The 17,501-nt window shown below is 43.8% G+C and overlaps 3 protein-coding genes and 1 long non-coding RNA gene across 4 annotated transcripts; 1 reads left to right on the top strand and 3 right to left on the bottom strand.

Annotated features, from left to right (window-relative positions):
* Positions 1-643: 643 nt before the first annotated feature.
* cldn10d (claudin 10d) lies at positions 644-1,882 on the bottom strand. The gene is made up of 5 exons (XM_068719527.1): positions 1,651-1,882; positions 1,340-1,501; positions 1,178-1,259; positions 968-1,075; positions 644-821 (listed from the first exon to the last, which is right to left on the bottom strand). The coding sequence occupies exons 1-5, from the start codon at positions 1,880-1,882 to the stop codon at positions 644-646; spliced, it is 762 nt and encodes a 253-aa protein (XP_068575628.1).
* Positions 839-1,876, top strand: LOC137878981 (uncharacterized). Its single transcript, XR_011103673.1, has 3 exons — positions 839-1,094; positions 1,350-1,530; positions 1,643-1,876. It is a non-coding gene; the product is annotated as an uncharacterized lncRNA (long non-coding RNA).
* Positions 1,883-3,853: 1,971 nt separating the features above from the next.
* cldn10e (claudin 10e) lies at positions 3,854-6,381 on the bottom strand. Its single transcript, XM_068719526.1, has 5 exons — positions 6,105-6,381; positions 5,855-6,016; positions 5,022-5,103; positions 4,821-4,934; positions 3,854-4,265 (listed from the first exon to the last, which is right to left on the bottom strand). The coding sequence occupies exons 1-5, from the start codon at positions 6,334-6,336 to the stop codon at positions 3,854-3,856; spliced, it is 1,002 nt and encodes a 333-aa protein (XP_068575627.1). The 5' UTR covers positions 6,337-6,381.
* Positions 6,382-11,020: 4,639 nt separating this feature from the next.
* Positions 11,021-13,443, bottom strand: cldn10a (claudin 10a). The gene is made up of 4 exons (XM_068719573.1): positions 12,888-13,443; positions 11,445-11,606; positions 11,219-11,300; positions 11,021-11,138 (listed from the first exon to the last, which is right to left on the bottom strand). Exons 1-4 carry the CDS (start codon positions 13,105-13,107, stop codon positions 11,021-11,023), a joined length of 582 nt encoding a protein of 193 aa, XP_068575674.1. The 5' UTR covers positions 13,108-13,443.
* Between the last annotated feature and the right edge of the window lie 4,058 nt (positions 13,444-17,501).

Genomic DNA, 17,501 nt, shown 5'->3' with positions numbered 1-17,501 from the left:
GTTTCTCCTTTTTATACTGAGCCTTTCAGCCCGTTTCAACAGAACAAAGCAGACGGGAAGGAATCAAAGGGTCAGCAGACCGTGGATGCCCCATGATGAAAGGCAAAAAGAGGCTGTGAATACAAAATGTTAAAAAAAAAAAAAAACAGACTTATTGAATAAATTCATATTTCCAGCCTTACATTACATTATTATACGAATAGTTTCTGATTTTGGGAAATATGCATTTATGTTTTCTTCCCAAGAGTTAGACGAGATGATAGATACCACTCATGACTATGCGAGATATAAAGCTGGAGCCAGCAGCTACTTAGCTTAGCATAGCTTAAATATTAGATAAACAGTTAGCCTAGCTCTTTCTCACCCTAAACAAACTAATTACAACGTGTTGATTAGTGAGCTTTAGAGGTGCAAGTACTCCCAATTTGTTACACTCTGATGGAACCAGGCTAGCTGTTTCCCCCTACTTCCAGTCTTTATGCTAAGCTAAGCCAATGGAACGCTGGATCTTGCTTCATATTGAACATACAGACACGACGGTGGTACCGATCATCTCATCTAGTTCCGAGCAAGAAAACAAATCAATGTATTTCCCATAACGTCGAATCATTCCTTCTCAAGTCTTTTAGTTCACTGTCTCGGCTCAGACGAAGCTGTCCCTGTTGAAGGTCAGTCTGGTCTTCGTTGTCGCTCGGCTCCTCCTGCCTTCATAGAACAGCGGCGGCCCCAGAGTCACTCTGGACGACGCGCCGGGCAGCATGTAGGTGCGTCTGGTCCGGGCGGTGGCGTAAGTGGCCGGCCTCCGTGGCCTTGCTGGAGAACTGTTGACATATTTGAAACGGGAGGTGTATGGTGGAGTTATTTGTTTCTTCCCATGCAGCTTTTTTGGCCTCGATATGGTACGCAATATGGTCATAGATATAGAGGCAATACATCTTAAATGGAATGTAACAGATTTCATATTTACATTTTTGGGAGACCTTCTTTTCCAGAGAAGTAAGTCAGCACTGTCCCTCCAGAGAGGAGAAGGATGGAGCCTCCCCAGCCAATGAAAACAGCAGCTCCAAGTTCAAATCTGAGCAGCAAGTATTCAGGTACATCAAGAGTTACGGTTAGTTTCATCCCCATTTGTAGATGTCACTTGTTATGATAATCGCACTGCTTTAAAAGTACTCACTTCTGTGCCCTGAAATTTACGTCCAAGAACTCTGATATAACTCTGTTGGCCCACCACGAGTAGGTGATCATACCGCAGAACCCTAACAGAAGACATGCCTCGCTTAAAACGTCCACAGTGCATAACACAAGTTGAACATCTTAAGAAGGAATATGTCTTTACCTGAAACCAGGTAGGTTATGCCGCCCGCGAAGGTCACCCTCGCGTTGGCGATCTCCGAGCCGCCGATTTTGGTGCATTTCATCCCGACGAGTGTGAGGACGCCTCCGAAGAAACCGGTGATGACGGAACAGACGGCGAGCGCTCTGCAGGCGTGTAGGAACGCTGAAAGAAAGCAGGTGCAACCAATAAATGTACGGAAATTATTCATTTAGTATTTTTTCAATTTAAAAAAACCGAGGCTATTCTTTTATTGGAGGGGCCAAAGAAAATATCAATATTTTTGATATCTTGACGTTTCCCCAGCGTCCTACCGGGCAGCGCCAGCATGGAAGGGTAGTCCTTGCAGTCGGACACCCCCGTGGTGTCCGAGATGCAGTCCCTCCACAGGTTGGAGTAGTAGTTGGAGGTGGTCAGCACGATGCTGCCCACCTCGGAGAAGGTCCAGTACTCCGTGGGAAGGGTGGAGCACACCAGGATCCAGCCGCACAGGCAGGACACCAAGCAGCCGATCTCCATGTACATCACCACCGTCCGGTAGTTCATGGTGAGTCCTTCAGGTAGTAAAACTATCAAGGTGTGTCGGATACAGAGAGTAACGTCCAAGCTGGAACAACTTGTCACCGTGGGAATCCGGACTGAGCTCTTCCTCTGTGTCGTTGTCAGACCTGCAGTGTTGTCATCTTATCTTTTTAACGGTTTTGCCTCGTAAGCATCCTTCACGTTCCCAGCACTCGGGTGAAGGATCAGGTCTTTCTAGTTAACCCGTGCGTCTCGTTTTACATCCTCACTGTTGCATCAACCGTTGTTTATGTCTTTATTCAAATACCGTTTTCTTCTTTTCTGACATCAAAACAATTGAAGGGGTAATCGCATACCACATACTGGATCTGTGAAGATCTATGTGAAGATGACAAAACGCAGAACTTACCATAAAATATAAATATGCTAAAATAATTTCATAGATGAGGAGAAAACGGATCAAACTGGCTAATAATATCCTGCGTTAACTCATGAGGGTGATTCAAAAGGCCACGTGTTATGGATCTCCTTTTGCTCTGGAAAATAGAACCGTTTATGTAAAAACAAAAGTGAGCCACGACTGAAACACCTGCATGAGGGAAAGCTGGGGGGGGGGGGGCGGCCGAGATGGAAAGCAGACGTCCCGTCATTACTCCTCCGGTCTCCACCGGGTGATTATTGGTCACGGTACCCACTTTTGACTGCATTACCCTCCTATCACTTTTGCCCTGTTAGATCTTTTTGGCCCATGACATCAATGTATAAAGAGTATTAATACCACAACTACACGGATACTTTGAGTATTTCTGACAGATATTTGGCATGTTAAAGGGGCAGTGCAGTGATTTAGTAATGCACTTCCTTAAAGTCTCATAATAAACAGATTATTTTAAAAAGTGGTCAAAATTCAAGCAGCAGAGACGGAGATATTCTGACTGAAACCGCTGAATCCTACGTTTCCCATAATGCAACTCAATAGCATCTTTCATTAGACGCTCCTTTAAACTCCAAACCTCCAGTTTGTAACTTGGGCTTTCTGTAAGAAACTAAAAAGTATCGTAGATTTGTAACATTGGAAAGCTTCCCCAAGACATTCTGTAACCGTTTGACAAGACTCGGTAGTACTCCTGTGTGAACTTCCGGTGTGAACTTCCGGTGTGAGATCTGTGCGGTGCCCCTTTAAATGCTCATTGAAATTTGTTTTGGTTGGGATAAAAGACGAGCGTATTTCCCATATTGTGCTTAACTATTCTCTTAACCCTTTTAAGCCCAACCCCAAAAGTGGACTTCTGTGCACCGCTAGTTATTTTGACTTTTCCAAATAAAACTTAAAATTACAGTTTTTTTTCACTTTACAAGACAATATAGTTGCTAAACTGTGTAAACAAAAAAAAAAAGAAGTTGAAATCAGACATGATTTTTTTCAGTTTTATTCAAATAATGTCAGTTACACATGTTCCAGCAATAATGAATAATGAATGATTCTTAGATTTAGAAAATATATATAAATATATATATTTTCAGTGGAGACACTTTCTCCTTCACAGAGCATCGGGTGCACTCTTCTTCACCCACCTCCAGTGGTCCATAGCGAGGCTGCAGCCCCACAAAGCCCCAGTCCAGTATGTGGAGCAGCAGACCCAGGATCTGAGCCCGTCTCCTTCAGTCAGGTAAATAGAAGACTTGAGATGTTTAAACATCGCAGATGATGACAAGTAGAGGCAATAATGCCGGATATGAAGGTCTTGAATGCCTCCTACCTCGTAAAGGAAGTAGTCTGACACAAACTCAAGAGAATAAAAGCCCGATTAAAGCTGTAGATCAAAGACTGCCAGCTCTGTTACAAATGGATGTGTGGCTCAGTTATGAGTAATATTCAATGAATATATAGATTGTTTGTAGTTGTGACACATTAAAGATGATAAACATGAACAACAGGCAGCGCAATCAAACGCATCTTGTCTAATATTTGTCCGTCTCATAATGATGATAATATCAAATATAAGAGTTTTTCTTGAACGCCGTACTCTCACTCCTTGAGCTGCCCGACAACGACGACACCGTCCGGCTGCTGCCGCCGCTACTCGACCCGGACGAAGTCGAGACGTTGGACCTCGACGAGACGGCGGACTCTGACACCGACCCCACTGACCCAGCAGACCTGGTGGTTCTCCCGGTCTCGGACGAGCCCCCCGACCTGGCCGTCTGCCCCGACCTGGCCGAGCGTCCAGATTTGGACGTGCGTCCCGATCCGGAGGAGATGCCGGACAGGTCCGAGCGCTCGGACTTGGACGACAGCTCGGACACGGAGGACAGTTGGGTCTTGGAGGAGATCTCGGACACTGGGGACGGACGCGTGGTGGACTTGTTTTGCTCCGGGTCTGGCAGTGCCTGGACGTTGATCACCCTGGAGAGAGAAACACATTAGCCAAGTGAGGCTGAACCCGTCGTGTGACGACGATTAAGCTTTTTATCAGCTAGAAAAGAAACTGTCAACTGAGTGTAAACATGCTACATGTCAAATGTCCCTAATCGGACTTGTAAAAACAATACATTTCTTTGTTGGAGACTCCAGTCGCTGGAGTTAGTGAGCTTTAGAGCTGCTGGTAGGAGGGTTACGTTAATGTACAAACACAAGAGTGGTATCAGTTTTCACATAAGCATGTTACTGTAACCTCTGCTAACAGAAAGTTTCAAAACTCATTTCTCTTCACTCATTTAACCAGGAAAAGCTGTTAAACACCAGCCTTCCTCTTCTTGTTTACACCAATGACTTGAGGGTTGTAGTACAGAGTGCACGTCTGCACACTCCCAGCCTTCTCACGGCTCAGAAACAAACACAGCATCCCGCATGTTTCGGGTAATGAGTCATGGGACTCTGGTGTTTATTAAGGCAACGGAGCGAGAGAGAGAGAGAGGAGTTATTTATTCACTTCCCCTTGTTACGTGTCACCGCACTCACGTTGTCTCTCCTCCGCAGAGCGGCGCCCACACCGACCACACGTAGAAGAAACCGCCGGTGGTGTGAAAGGCGGAGCCGACCCAGCCGAGGAACATCGGGGTGCCGAGGTCGTACCTGTCGGCGGAGAGGCGCTGTGAGATTTACAGGTTTATGTTTACTCAAGAGGGACTCGAAGGGTTACGTTCAAGCCTGTTCACTTACCTCAGTCCGTTAAAGTCAGGGTTGAAGTATTCCACCGAGACGTACTGCGCATAAACAGCATAGCCGCATGTGGACAGGATCCCTAAAGAGAAATCATGTTGAGTCTGAAGACTTCAGAAATTAGTTACGATTAGCAAGATTCTGTTTTCTTTGATCAGACTCTGGGACAAGTATTTGTGCTCTCTTCAGAGGCACCAGACTCCATTGACAAAAACAGTCATTTTACCTCGAACTACATGGGAGTTGATGGTGTACCGCTGCCTCTATCACTTTGTTTAACTTTAAAACACTATATATATATATATATATATATATAAAGCATAGATACTTGTGCCAGAGACTGATTATAGATTAGAACAAGTAAAAATGACATGTATGATGACAATAGAGTAATACAAAAAGTGTAAAATAAATAATACTGACACCAGCCCAAACTAAAATGGCAATAAGAGTAAAAATAGAAAAAGTAAATTACAACAACAAAAGAATAAAAAACAAGAGTAAATATATAAAGTGTATAAGAAGTAATGCTACCAGCAACTAAAATAAAACATATTTTGCATGATATTGAGAGTAATATTGTCAATGATATATAAGAAAAAGCTGTATTGCACATGCTATTAAAATGTAATTGTGCACAATGTTGAAAAAAGTGACATTGCACATGACGTAGTTGTTATTGTTTGGGGGGGGGGGGGGGGGGGGGGGTCTAAAAACACATCCAGCTGCTGCCCCCGTCCCCAGCAGCACCCTGCTCAGTACTCCTGTCCCTTTAAGATGCTGAAGCTGAGCGTAATGGCAAAGCAGAATATGGAATTGAAACGAGACATTACCGCTGACTATATGGCACCATGCGCCGGCGTAGATCTTCTTGTACTTTGACCGGTCTCTCCCCCCGATGAAGGTGCACTCCATGCCCAGCAGACTGAGCACGAACCCCAGCATGCCCAGGGAGAGAGCTGCCATCAGCAGGCCTCGCACTATCTGGATGTGGCCTAGAGTCGCACAGTGAGACATACATGAGGGTCTACATGAGAGTGGAGAGGCTTTTCTTTCCGACAGGGTGGAAAACGCATCACCTACCCTCCACGGACCAGAGAACGGGGTAGTCGTAGCAGTTGCTGACGGCAGTTGAGTCTGTGAAGCAGGATCTCCACAGGCTGGACCAGTACCAGGCCACTTTGATGATGGAGGAGCCCCCCATGCCCCCGATGGAGCTGATCTTCCAGCCCTCCATGGCCATGGTGCAGGCCACGAAGATCCAGCCCAAGACGGTCATCAGGAAACCCCAAATCTGGACCACGCGGATCTTCATCTCGGTTCTCGACGTGAGTTGATCTCCTATCTAGATTTCAGATCCAAGGACGCCTCTGATTCTAACTCTTGATCACTCATCCACAGTCCAATTTTGATGCTTTTCTTTATCCTTTTTCTGTTTCGTCTTCACACGGCAGTCTCGTATTCACGCAGAAGACGCGCACATCCAGAGCCTGAACGTCTGCTTCTCATCCAAATTCAAAGAAGACGCGGAAGCGGCCTCCTGCTCAGCTGCTGGTCCCAGAAAAAGGAGCAGGACGAGTGCATTGCAGGTACAAATCTGTTGTTTTCCAGGTACTGCTTCACATGTGGGTGAGAGACAACGGTCGCTCAGGTTCCCATGGGTCACACTTGAGAGTTGTCAATCTGGACTGAGAGTGCTCGCCTCAGCATCTATCTCCGATTACCAAAAGCAGCCTCACGCCTCATTTCCCTCATGTGCAGACACAGTCGTACATATCTTGACTTTCAGTCTCTACTCTTTGGGTCACGCTCCAAAAACACTGGATCCTACATTTCCCACAATGCAATTTCAGTTGAATCCATCATTAGACCCTCTCTCCGCCAGTTGGTAACGCAGGGTTACTGCTAAAACCGTTCAAATGAAGACCGAGCTGAGACCCTGATGACATCATCAGGGTTGTTTTAAGTTGGAGCGTCACGTGACGCGTACAGTGAAACAGAATATGTTGACAGGGCTTTGTTACAAGAGGGCTTAAAATCAAATCCTCAAACTTTGTTTGCTCAAAAGTGGGCGTGGCTTTGCAAATACAGCGCAATACAGAGCTGTAATGAGCAATGGAGCTGTTGACGACTGTTGGACTCCACCCACGCCTCCACCTCTTGCTTTATTAGACCAGGAGGGACACTTTCTGCTCAACACTACTACCTACGTTTTACACACACACACACACACACACACACACACACACACACACACACACACACACACACATATATATATATATAAAAGAGATATATTTTACATATTATCTTACAATTAATTGATGAATCACAAATACCTGTTGAGTACATTTTTTTTTAACACTTTTGACCAAAAACCAAAGTACATTTCTGCGTCGGTGACCTTTACATGTTCCATGAAATATGTGCTCTCACTGCCGCCATGACCTAAGCTGCTCGAAGCATCATTCTCGACTTTGCCTCGGGCTTTAAGCTGCCGGTTATTAGTCATTTGACTTATTAGACTGCGCTGTGGGTCTCACAATCGCAGCACAGCGTCTTTGTGCTTGGTTATAATTAGAGTTAAATCTGAGGTAATGAGAGTCTGGGAGAGTGATGAATGTTCCTCGGCGATGAAAGAGCTCCTCTTTGTTTCCCGGTCCTCTCGGCTTATGACAAAGTTATTGGTAGTGGTGGGGAGATATTGGAAACGGTGGGGCGCTGTGTTTGGTGAGGGTGGCTTTGATTGGCTTTACTTATGACACTGGGGGGGGGGGGGGGATGAACAAAGGGATGCTTATGTGACCGGAGCAGTGCAGGCTTTATAGAAGGTATAGAACATTGTGAAGTTCCCTCACATTTGTTAACCATTACATGTGTGTTAATGCTGCTCTCTGGTGGTGTGATTGCAGTAATGGCTGCAACAACCTCCATCTCATCTGAGCTCAATGTGTAGGTCAGTGGTTTCTAACCTTTAATTTGTTCCCCTTTAATACAAAGCAATGTGTTCATGTTTTATTGGAATACTTTTTAGAAGCCGGGGGATGTAAAACGATAAAAATCCACATATTAGTCAAGCATTTTCTTATAATAATCCACAAAATAAACAACTAAATTTGGCATTTACAGTGTGCAGACATCATTTTATTTTTGTTTAAGAGCGTCAGAATCCATTAAAGACATTCCAGAGACAATTTAGAAATGATTAGACGGATAGCTTCAAATGCCGCTTTAAGGATTTCTAATTCTTCTCAATAATTGCTTTGAGATAATAACTTGAAATTAATTTGAATTTAGCTATTGTGAGCGGTCATTTATTTTGAAAAGGGAATTACAAGCTAAAAGGAGTTTGATGCGCAGCGTTTGCGGTTTTAACGTCCCTGCATGCGATGCGGACATTAGACAATACAATACCGCCATTATATCAGAGAGCGTTCCGCAGAGCCCAGGACACCTGACACTTGTTAACGGATGTAAGGCGCCAGAAAGCACCGGGGCGACTGCTCTCTGCCAGCTGGTTCAAGTATCCAACCTCTGGGCCAGGAGGTTTTGCGTAACATAGCCTGGGGTTCCTATTGATAATAATTCCTAGGTGGAGATGGATGGCTGATATGAGGGGAAGCCTCCGGCCGGGCCTCCTGCTCTGCAGAGCCATCTCTGGGGGGGTCAGACGTGACCTTGTGACCTTTGGCGGTCCGATCAGGTCTAGGCACAGACCCCCCGAGAAAGGCCTTCTGCTTCAGAGTTATGACCCGAGGGTGTCCCCTATGTCCTTAAAGTGACAGGAGCAGATTAACTGGAGTTACATCATAACTACCCAGGTTTTCAAAAGTAATCCATTCTTTATTTTTTGGTTACTTATCAAATTACTATTTGGTCACATTTACAGAATCTTTCCAAACCAGAACTGCTTTACATATTAACTTTTGTGTAAAAAAAAAAATACCCCAAAAATCATGTTTACAATCACTGAAAATCATCTTTAAAAATGCTTTAAAATCTATTTCCCTTTTAAATATTGATGTCCAATTGGCCTTTAACTCAAGAATTCTGAAATAGATATTGAATATGTCTTCAGTCTATGTGAGACAGATGGCGAAGGCCAGCTTGGTGAAGGTGACCGCAGAGTTTGAACGCTGTTTTGTGCCAAATCAAATTTCCTGCCCCAAAAGAAGAAAAAAACAAAAACAAGCTTATCGTTTGCTTAGAGCCACTGACAGAAATGTTCCCAAAAAGTAGCCAAATTTATAGTCGAATCTGGCCACTGCAGATCAGCAGAATTTGTAAACCGACACATGAATTACACTCTCCGGAGGCACAGGAGTTAATGAAAGTGAGCGGTGTCCTTTGCTTTTACTGGTGAAATCATTTCTATCGACGAATGTGACGCCAAGTCCGAATGTCACACGTAGGCGTTTCTTCCGAACCGCCTTGACGGCTCCTCTGGTTCCTTCTGGAGGCTGTTGATCGTCTTTCTGTGCTTGTTGCGTGCCGTCGCAAACGACGCAGCTCCGGTGTACGAGTATTCAGCTCTGCAAAGAGACAACAAGGAAAAAGGATCAGAAATAAAGCCCTGAATAAACAAAATGTTAAAGCAGCTGAACAATAAAAGAGCGCTAAATCTTGCTTAATTTGAAATGTTAAAACTCCTTCTAGCTTGTACTTTTGAAATCATTTTCTTTTCAAAATAAATGACCGCCATATTGCTTTGAGATAATTAGTTATTATCTCAAAGCAATTACTGAGAATAATTACTGAGAAAGAGAAACCCTTAAAGCGTCATTTAAAGATATCGATCTAATCATTGTCTCTGGAATGTCTTTAATGTATTCTGACAACCGTAAACAAAAATAAAATGATATAAACTGTGAAGCACCCTTCCATTTCAGTGTGTTAAAGAGGTGGTTCCCAACCTAGGGGTCGGGACCCCAACGAGGGGTCGCAAGATGAATCTAAAGACTCGTGAGACGATAATCCCGGTAGTAAAGAAGAAAAATAAAGTTAGTGAAACCGAGTGTTTATATTTTAGATTATTCTGTAATTTTTGCTTTTTTTTACAGCTATGCTAGCAGCTCTGTAAGGCACAGCTGAATGCTAACATCAGCATGCTAACATGCTCACGATGTCAAAGCCAACGTGCTGATGTTTACCAGGTATCATACTCGCCATGTTTACTACCTTAAGCCTCATTCGCGTATAGTTCCCGGTAAATTACTAATTACTAACCATTCAGGGACTTTACTTTAGTGGGTTAGCATGCTAACGTTAGTGCTAAGTAGCACTAAACAAGTTTTGCAGGTATTTCTTCATAATTTGGAGGTAAATTAAAACATTTACCACACGGCTAGCGTGGTTTAAAACAGTTACGTGTATCCAAAACACTTAAGTAGAATAAAGAATTGAGACGTTATTTAAAGTACGGCTGCCATGACAAAGTGGTCAGCCATCAAATCTCTGGAAACCACATGTATCCTCACCGGCCTGAGACCAAATCCTGCTAAATATTTCTTTATCTCCTCCCTCCTTTCTGTTCCTCTTAGCTCTCTGTCTTTGTAGCCTATATAAGGATACGCGAAGCAGGACTGACTGTTATACAAATGATGACCAGGGATGTCGCCAAAAGAGAAAGTTAGCATTCTTTGCCTGATGCAACATTTCCCATATAACTGCTCTCAGCCAAGGTGACTTTCACTTGGAAAAGGTCCTTATTACTCGACTGTAACAAAGGAAACATTCAGCCACATACGGCCACAGTACTAATCAAAATGACGATCACACAACCTGGCTCTGTAGGTTCGGCAAATTACGACGCGAGATGTTGAGAGAGATTACTGGATGTTTTCGGCTGTAACCGTCTCTCCGTTGCAGTTAAAGTAATTATTTAAATTGCCTGATTGAGTTAGCAGTTTAGAGTCGGTCCAAATCAGATTTCCTCTAAGCCCCTTGTTGCTGTTGACAGACGTGAGCTCACAATGCTAGCATCCAGCATGTTAGAAATATCAAGCGACTCGCCTGGCACTGGAGCCCTCCGACAGGGAGAGGCAGAAGATCAGTCCCCCCAGGATGCACAGCACGGATCCAGCCCAGCCGATGAAGAGAGCTGCTCCCAGCTCAAACCTGGAGGGTTGAGGTGGGGGGGGGGGGGGGGATTTAGGACTGGACTTCCTTTCATCTTAATGTTAATCCTGAATACTTACTTCTGGGCAACAAAGAGGGGGTCAAAGAAGTCGGTGGTGATCCTATGAGCGTATATGGAGCACGCAGTCATGCAGCAGAGGCCTGCGAAAAGAATTAAGAGGATTTCTACTTCCAGATCGGACTGAAATCAAAGCAGCGAGAGCCGATTGTGTCGTTCGCTTGAACACTGATTTAACCCAAAGTTGAACAGCTTCCTAAAATGCAGCTCAGTTTCATGGGTTGTACCGCCGAGGACGAAGTGGAAGCCTGCGAGGACGGTCAGGCGAGCCTTGGTGGTCTCCGAGCCTCCTATTTTGGTGCACTTCATTCCTACCAAGGCCAAGATGGTGCCGAAGAACCCCAGAATTACGGCGGCGATCATCAGACCCCGACACACCTGGATGTAGGCTTCATGAGAGAGACGGAGAAGAAGGGAGCGTGCTTTAAACTAGTGGATCCCAAACAATTAGAATTTCACTTCATTTAAACAATTACTTACAGTTAAGGAGTAGTTCCTCATGCTGTTGCAGAGGGTTAAATGAGCAGATTAATTACACTCGCATGACTACATGCTAAATGTGACGCTACAGCCAGCAGCTGCTTAGCTTAGCTTAGCATAACGACGAGAAACTTGGGGAAACGGCTAGCTAACAAACCTCTATAGTTCACTAATTATTCGAAAACCGGAAAAACTACATGCTAAGCTAAGCTAACAGTCTCCTAGCTGTAGCTCCATATTTAGCATCCAGACATCAATCTTTTCTAAAAGTGAAAAAGGCATTTTTTTCCAAAAACGTCAAACTATTCTTGTTCTATTCTTTAAGAGCTGAAAGAATCCAGTGTTCCACTTACTTTAACTCATTTATGGGACTAACGACGGTTAATGTCGCAATCAAATGGCTAATGACAAATGCTAATGTTGCTCTGTATGTGCTGGATGTGTAAATAGGCATTTAAAAGGTGACAATATACCAATGGTATATTCACGGCTTCTTTATGCTGCCCCCAAGTTGTCCGGATAAAATAGTTATTGCAGGTTTAAAGGTTTTTTACTTCTTTTAGGCCAGCAGAGGTGAAAGAATCTAGCATTTCACAAGAAACAAAAGGCTTTGAAATGAGCAAAAGCTGTTACTGATATTTTTTTAAAATCATCTCGTGACCCCTCAGATTTATCGTGGGACCTTTTGGGAACCGTCACTAAAAACCAAGGGCTTGAAGGTAAAAGCACAGAGGTTTAAAGGAGTTTAAATTAGCACTTGCATGAAATACATTTTCTTTTCTCAACAGTCGGGGACAACAGATACGATTTGATATCTTTGAAACAACTTTCAAACGGTTTCAACTTAAAGACATTAGAATGATAGCATGTACAAGCAAAGCCTGTCCTTATTGTTTCTGGCAGAGACCAGTGACCTCTGTATGACCGTATGACTTTCTCAGATTGCTTCATTCGGACACATTAGGAGGCTGCATCAGTCCAGCTCAGCTCATTTACTGAAATATGCCTCTAGTGGCCTTTTAGCTTTAAATGTTGTGGCCTGAAGTCAGAAAAGGAAATATCAAGTTCCAAACGCAATGTTGGTCATTCATCCGAAAAAAACCCAAACAGGTGTTTTGAGCATCAGTGCTTAGGTCAGATGGATATATCTCTGCCGCCTGACCTCAGAAAGACAACATCTCCCAACTCACCAGCCAGCGCCAGCATCGAAGGGAAGTCCTTGCAGTTGGACACCCCGGTGGAGTCGGTCACGCACGTTTTCCAGAGGTTAGACCAGAACGTAGCGGTGGTGATGACCGTCCCGTCCACAGAGGACACCTTCCAGTAGTCTATCGGCAGGGTGGACGACACCAGGATCCACCCGGAGATCGTCAGGATGAAGGCAACGATCTCTGTTGCCATGTTGCCCATATTTTTTTCTCTTCCCCCCCCCCCCCTCTGTGGCTTGGAGGTCCCGACTGGGACACGGGACGGAGATCTTTCCCTCAGGAGTGTTCACAGAGAGGAGGCGGAGGAGGGTCGGCCCCCGGGGACAGGTTGGCCGTCCTGGAGAATTCTGCTTGTTGTCCACCTGCCAAGCATCTACGCCAGAGAGCGGATACTTTTAAAGTGAATGTCGCTCGCTGACACACAATCGGTTGCTGTATGTCGTGTGTGTGGTGGTGGTGGTGGTGGTGGTGGGAGGCGCACACGCTAGTCATCACTCCACACGGTGTGCGTAGGGTCTGGAAGGGGATCTGCAGGAGGAAGTCTTTAATTGGAAGGATCTGAAAAGTCTTTGACAGAGAAGGAACACAAGATGAGAAGCAGCGATAGGAGAGTTTAGTCTGCTGGATTGACCGAATGAATGAATGAATGAATGAATGAATGAATGAATGAATGAATGAATGATTGATGTGTTTTTTTCCATCTCAGTTCAGTGTGGATTCTAATCACAATGCAGCACAAGAATTAAGCAATCCAGCAGCAGCACTATGTAAAAGCAGTGCAACTGGTTGGAATATGATTCCATACTGGTTTTACAGCATTACAGCTCCATCAAGTGGCAGAAGGGAGAGGACGCTCCAAGTTGTCTGGGAGGCCTTTTCCTCATTTCCCTGCTTCTGAGCAAACTGAAGATCCGTGCCTGCAATGCTAATCAAGTAAAGTACCGCTTAGCAATAAGCGTGGTAGCATTGTGCCCAGTCCCACAGAGCTACTAGCATTGTTTGTTTTTCTCAGTAGCTTTTGGTTAAGTTGACTTTAGTGCCGCTGACAGTTGGAGTAGCAGAGGCTGGACGTTTAAACAATGAATCCGTAACGTTTATCTATGTCACCGGCTCCACTTGTGCGCTAATGTGTTTTCATGCACTCTCAACTGCTGCAGGTTGTGCTGCAGGAATGAGTCTTCAAACCTGGAAATGAGTAAAAAAAAATCATAAAAGTGGAGTTCATTTGTGAAAATGATCTTGCGGAACAAAACGTAGCATCATAAACTTGTTTGCCACGGAGCTTATTTTCTGCAATAATCCAAAATACAATGAAAAAATCATATTTGCTTAATTAAAATCAAGAATACCACACACTATTGAAAAATGCTCCATAAAATGACATACACTGCTAAAAAGCCCTTCAAATTATTTTACACTATTAGTGCCACCAATGATGTCTGGTCGAAAACAGATCATGTGTTTTTAAAAGTAACTAGGACTGTTTAATGAAGTTTAGTGGAGTAAAAAGTACAATACGTCACTCTGAAATGCAGTGAGGTCAAAGAATGAATCGGTACTGACAAACAGTACTTGCATGAAACAGTAAGTACTTTAAGTAGGTCCCCCCCCCCCCCCCCACACACACACACACACACACACACACACACACACTAGTTTGTTTTCATATTCTGTTCTGTGCTGGTGCTCTTAACAGCACACTTGTTATTATTAAGTTGAAATGTTCCTGTAGAAGAATGACATGATTCGAGTTAATACTGTAACAGTCACATGAGCTGAGACAAATGGGAGAGACCAATGTAATCTAATAGAAATAGCCCTGCGGGCTGGATTACTGTACGACACCACAACAGTTCGTGGCTTCCTGTCTGTCCCGGTGCTGCGTCAGCTCCCTAAGGGCTGCCGAGCACGAGCTTTAAATGCAAAGAGTGACGCCACGGTGAATCAGAGGAGAAACTAGTCCCTGAAATGCAGCCATAAACTTCCAAGTAAAAAGATAATATGTTGAAATGTTGAGGCCTAATCTGGCCTCTGAGCAGAATGAGGCAGCGAGCCAGGTACTAATTAATTAAATTCCTAATCTCGTACTGAAAAACTGTGTCGTGTGTCACCTTTATGACGGGTACGGTGTTCCCACAGTCGGCGCTCCTGGAAAACTAAACCCAGGTGTTTTAAAGTCTGCAATTGACAGTGAGAAGGTGCTGAGGACATTGTTACGTAAATCTCTGGATATTTGATGTCTTGATGTGTTTCCATGGCCGCTGTTGCTGGGCAATCTCAGAGGGGACCGTAATCCTATAAATCTGCTAATGAAAGGGAGGCAGCTGGAACAGGTTGTTGTCTGTGTTAACCTGTTGATGATGTCCCATTAAAACCACATGTTTGATGAGATGATGATCTTAACCTTTCCATTGTTCCAGCCAATGGAAAGAGGAATTATCACTAACTGTTATTGCGGGACATAAGCATCCTTCTTTTGTCCAATATAAAATCAAAATGTGATTTATAAAATCACGAATTAAGTTGCTTAGCACATACTGCAAATTGTAAAAATATCCACAGAGTTATAATAACTGTAACTTCTAGTTCCATCATCAGGTCAAAATTTAGATTTTTCCAATTCTTTGATCAAATACCTACAAAACTACTCACAGTACTGAGTTGATTTCTAACTAGCACATTTAACACGCTAAACTAAGCTGTTGAAAATAGCAAATATCACACCTGCTAAACATTAGCATGTTGGCACTGTCTTAAGCGTGCTAGCATGCTGGTGTTAGCATTTAGCACTAATACAGCGGGAGCTTCTAGCTTTGGCTGAGCTTTGGTCAAGTTTACGTTTCACTTGAAGTGTCAGAAGCTGGACGTTTTGTCTCCTACATCTGTTTTATGATTATAAAAGTAAAATCTGCACCGTCATGTTGTGTCTTTTGACATTTCTATACTGTTGTGCATTTACGTTCCTACTCAAAGCTACTCACATTCCCATCAGCCTCAGCTGTACTTTGTGTTTAGTGCTTATTAGCACATTTTAGCTCGCTAACACGCTAAACATTTTGAGAATTTAAGCATCTAGTCTTTTCTCATTGCGCGCAAACTCGCTAACAGCTTCAATTGCCTCTCGTGGCGTTAAAGCAGGACTATGTAAGTTTAAATCTGCCCCGTCAAACATACTGTTTTGCATATATACGCTCCCGGCTTCACTACTGTTTTCACACAATGCTACTTCAGTTCAGTTCATCCGACACAAAACAGCAAGACACGTCTCGTAAACCGTAATTTAAATGAAAACGACGCGAGCGCTTCTTCCTTTGGGCTCGTTGAAGGGGAGAAAAGCGGGCCTATCACAGGACTGGTAAAGCATGGGAAAGCAGTGTTGATCCCCCGCAGTTGATGAATGTTATTGGGCTGAGTTCAGCTGCTTTGTAATAATCTCCTGCTGGCTTTTCTGCTTCAGCCCTTTTCCCAGCCGGTGCTAGCTAAACATGAACAGGAGGATAACCCGCGAGGTGTGGGGGCCAAGGCCGCTCCAGTCTGTTATCATTAGCTCACGGTTTGCCTTGGTTGCATGTGACAATGTGGATTTCTTTGAAGGTTTCCTAGAACATTGCAATACGAGAAGCAGGGTAAAGGGAGTTTATTGCCCGGAAGGAGAGGAGGGGTGTTTTACTCTCTCACTCTCTCCCAGGTGTTTTATTTCAGTGCAGGTAAGGCATACAGTGTGTGAGAGGGCATCTGTCATCCACAGGCTGCTCTTTATTTATAGGATATCCGTGTGTGTGTGTGTGTGTGTGTGTGTGTGTGTGTGTGTGTGTGTGTGTGTGTGTGTGTGTGTGTGTGTGTGTGCACTGTGTGGATCGAAACAGGAATAAACAATAGAGCAAGCAAACAAAAATGATCTTGAAAGGGATATGTTATGCTGTTATAGAAATGACTCTAATCATGAATAATCTGTGGTAATAAGTTACAGACTTCATTACTTACCGCCACACATGGCGAGATAAAGTCAGTCATTCTGACAATTTTAATTGAAACTGTGTGTGTGTGTGTGTGTGTGTGTGTGTGTGTGTGTGTGTGTGTGTGTGTGTGTGTGTGTGTGTGTGTGTGTGTGTGTGTGTGTGAGTGAGTGAGTGCGAGAGAGACTTTGCCGAGTCATTCTGATAAGCAGGCCACACACTCCACAGGAAGTTTACTTGGGCACCTTTGAACTGTTGTAAATACAAAACTTTTAATTTTATACCATGATGGTATTTTTTTTTTTTTTTATGTCAGTGGTGATTTCACCATAAGACGACTTGAGCAGATTTGTATATTGGTTCCCATTTTTTGGTTTAACACACCTTTTGAATATACAACATATAAAGAATAACCCTTTGTAACATGATTCTGATAATTCATATAGAAGTGTATGTATCTGAATGTGGGTTTATGTACATCTTAAACTCCCTATGAAGACATTTTCTCCCCTACTTGTGGACCAGGACTTTCAGGTTTCGCTGTTAAATATGATTAAATAGTTTATTTCTATACCTTCACCAGATATCTGTGACCGTAAATGTCGCCCCATTCTGACAGCTAATCGTGGTTGACATTTTT

The sequence above is a fragment of the Cebidichthys violaceus genome, unplaced genomic scaffold, assembly GCF_023349555.1.
Source record: "Cebidichthys violaceus isolate CVI_PGR_0920_01 unplaced genomic scaffold, fCebVio1.0.p SCAF_24, whole genome shotgun sequence".
NCBI classification, from domain to species: Eukaryota; Metazoa; Chordata; class Actinopteri; order Perciformes; family Stichaeidae; genus Cebidichthys; species Cebidichthys violaceus.
The sequence above is the reverse complement of the archived record's forward strand: the minus strand, read 5'-3'. Positions and strand labels throughout refer to the sequence as shown.

Excerpts from the sequence above, each read along its gene's own strand:
- cldn10e (XM_068719526.1), bottom strand. The coding sequence starts at position 6,336 with ATGAAGATCCGCGTGGTCCAGATTTGGGGTTTCCTGATGACCGTCTTG. Across the intron at positions 5,104-5,854 it reads ATGGTGCCATATAGTCAGCG|GGATCCTGTCCACATGCGGC; the intron begins GTAATGTCTCGT and ends ATTTCTCTTTAG. Across the intron at positions 4,935-5,021 it reads CCTGACTTTAACGGACTGAG|GTACGACCTCGGCACCCCGA; the intron begins GTAAGTGAACAG and ends CTCCGCCGACAG.
- cldn10a (XM_068719573.1), bottom strand. The coding sequence starts at position 13,107 with ATGGGCAACATGGCAACAGAGATCGTTGCCTTCATCCTGACGATCTCC. Across the intron at positions 11,301-11,444 it reads CTTCCACTTCGTCCTCGGCG|GCCTCTGCTGCATGACTGCG; the intron begins GTACAACCCATG and ends TTCTTTTCGCAG. Across the intron at positions 11,139-11,218 it reads CCCCTCTTTGTTGCCCAGAA|GTTTGAGCTGGGAGCAGCTC; the intron begins GTAAGTATTCAG and ends TCAACCCTCCAG.
- cldn10d (XM_068719527.1), bottom strand. The coding sequence starts at position 1,882 with ATGAACTACCGGACGGTGGTGATGTACATGGAGATCGGCTGCTTGGTG. Across the intron at positions 1,502-1,650 it reads TTCCATGCTGGCGCTGCCCG|CGTTCCTACACGCCTGCAGA; the intron begins GTAGGACGCTGG and ends GCTTTCTTTCAG. Across the intron at positions 1,076-1,177 it reads GTAAATTTCAGGGCACAGAA|ATTTGAACTTGGAGCTGCTG; the intron begins GTGAGTACTTTT and ends CTTGCTGCTCAG.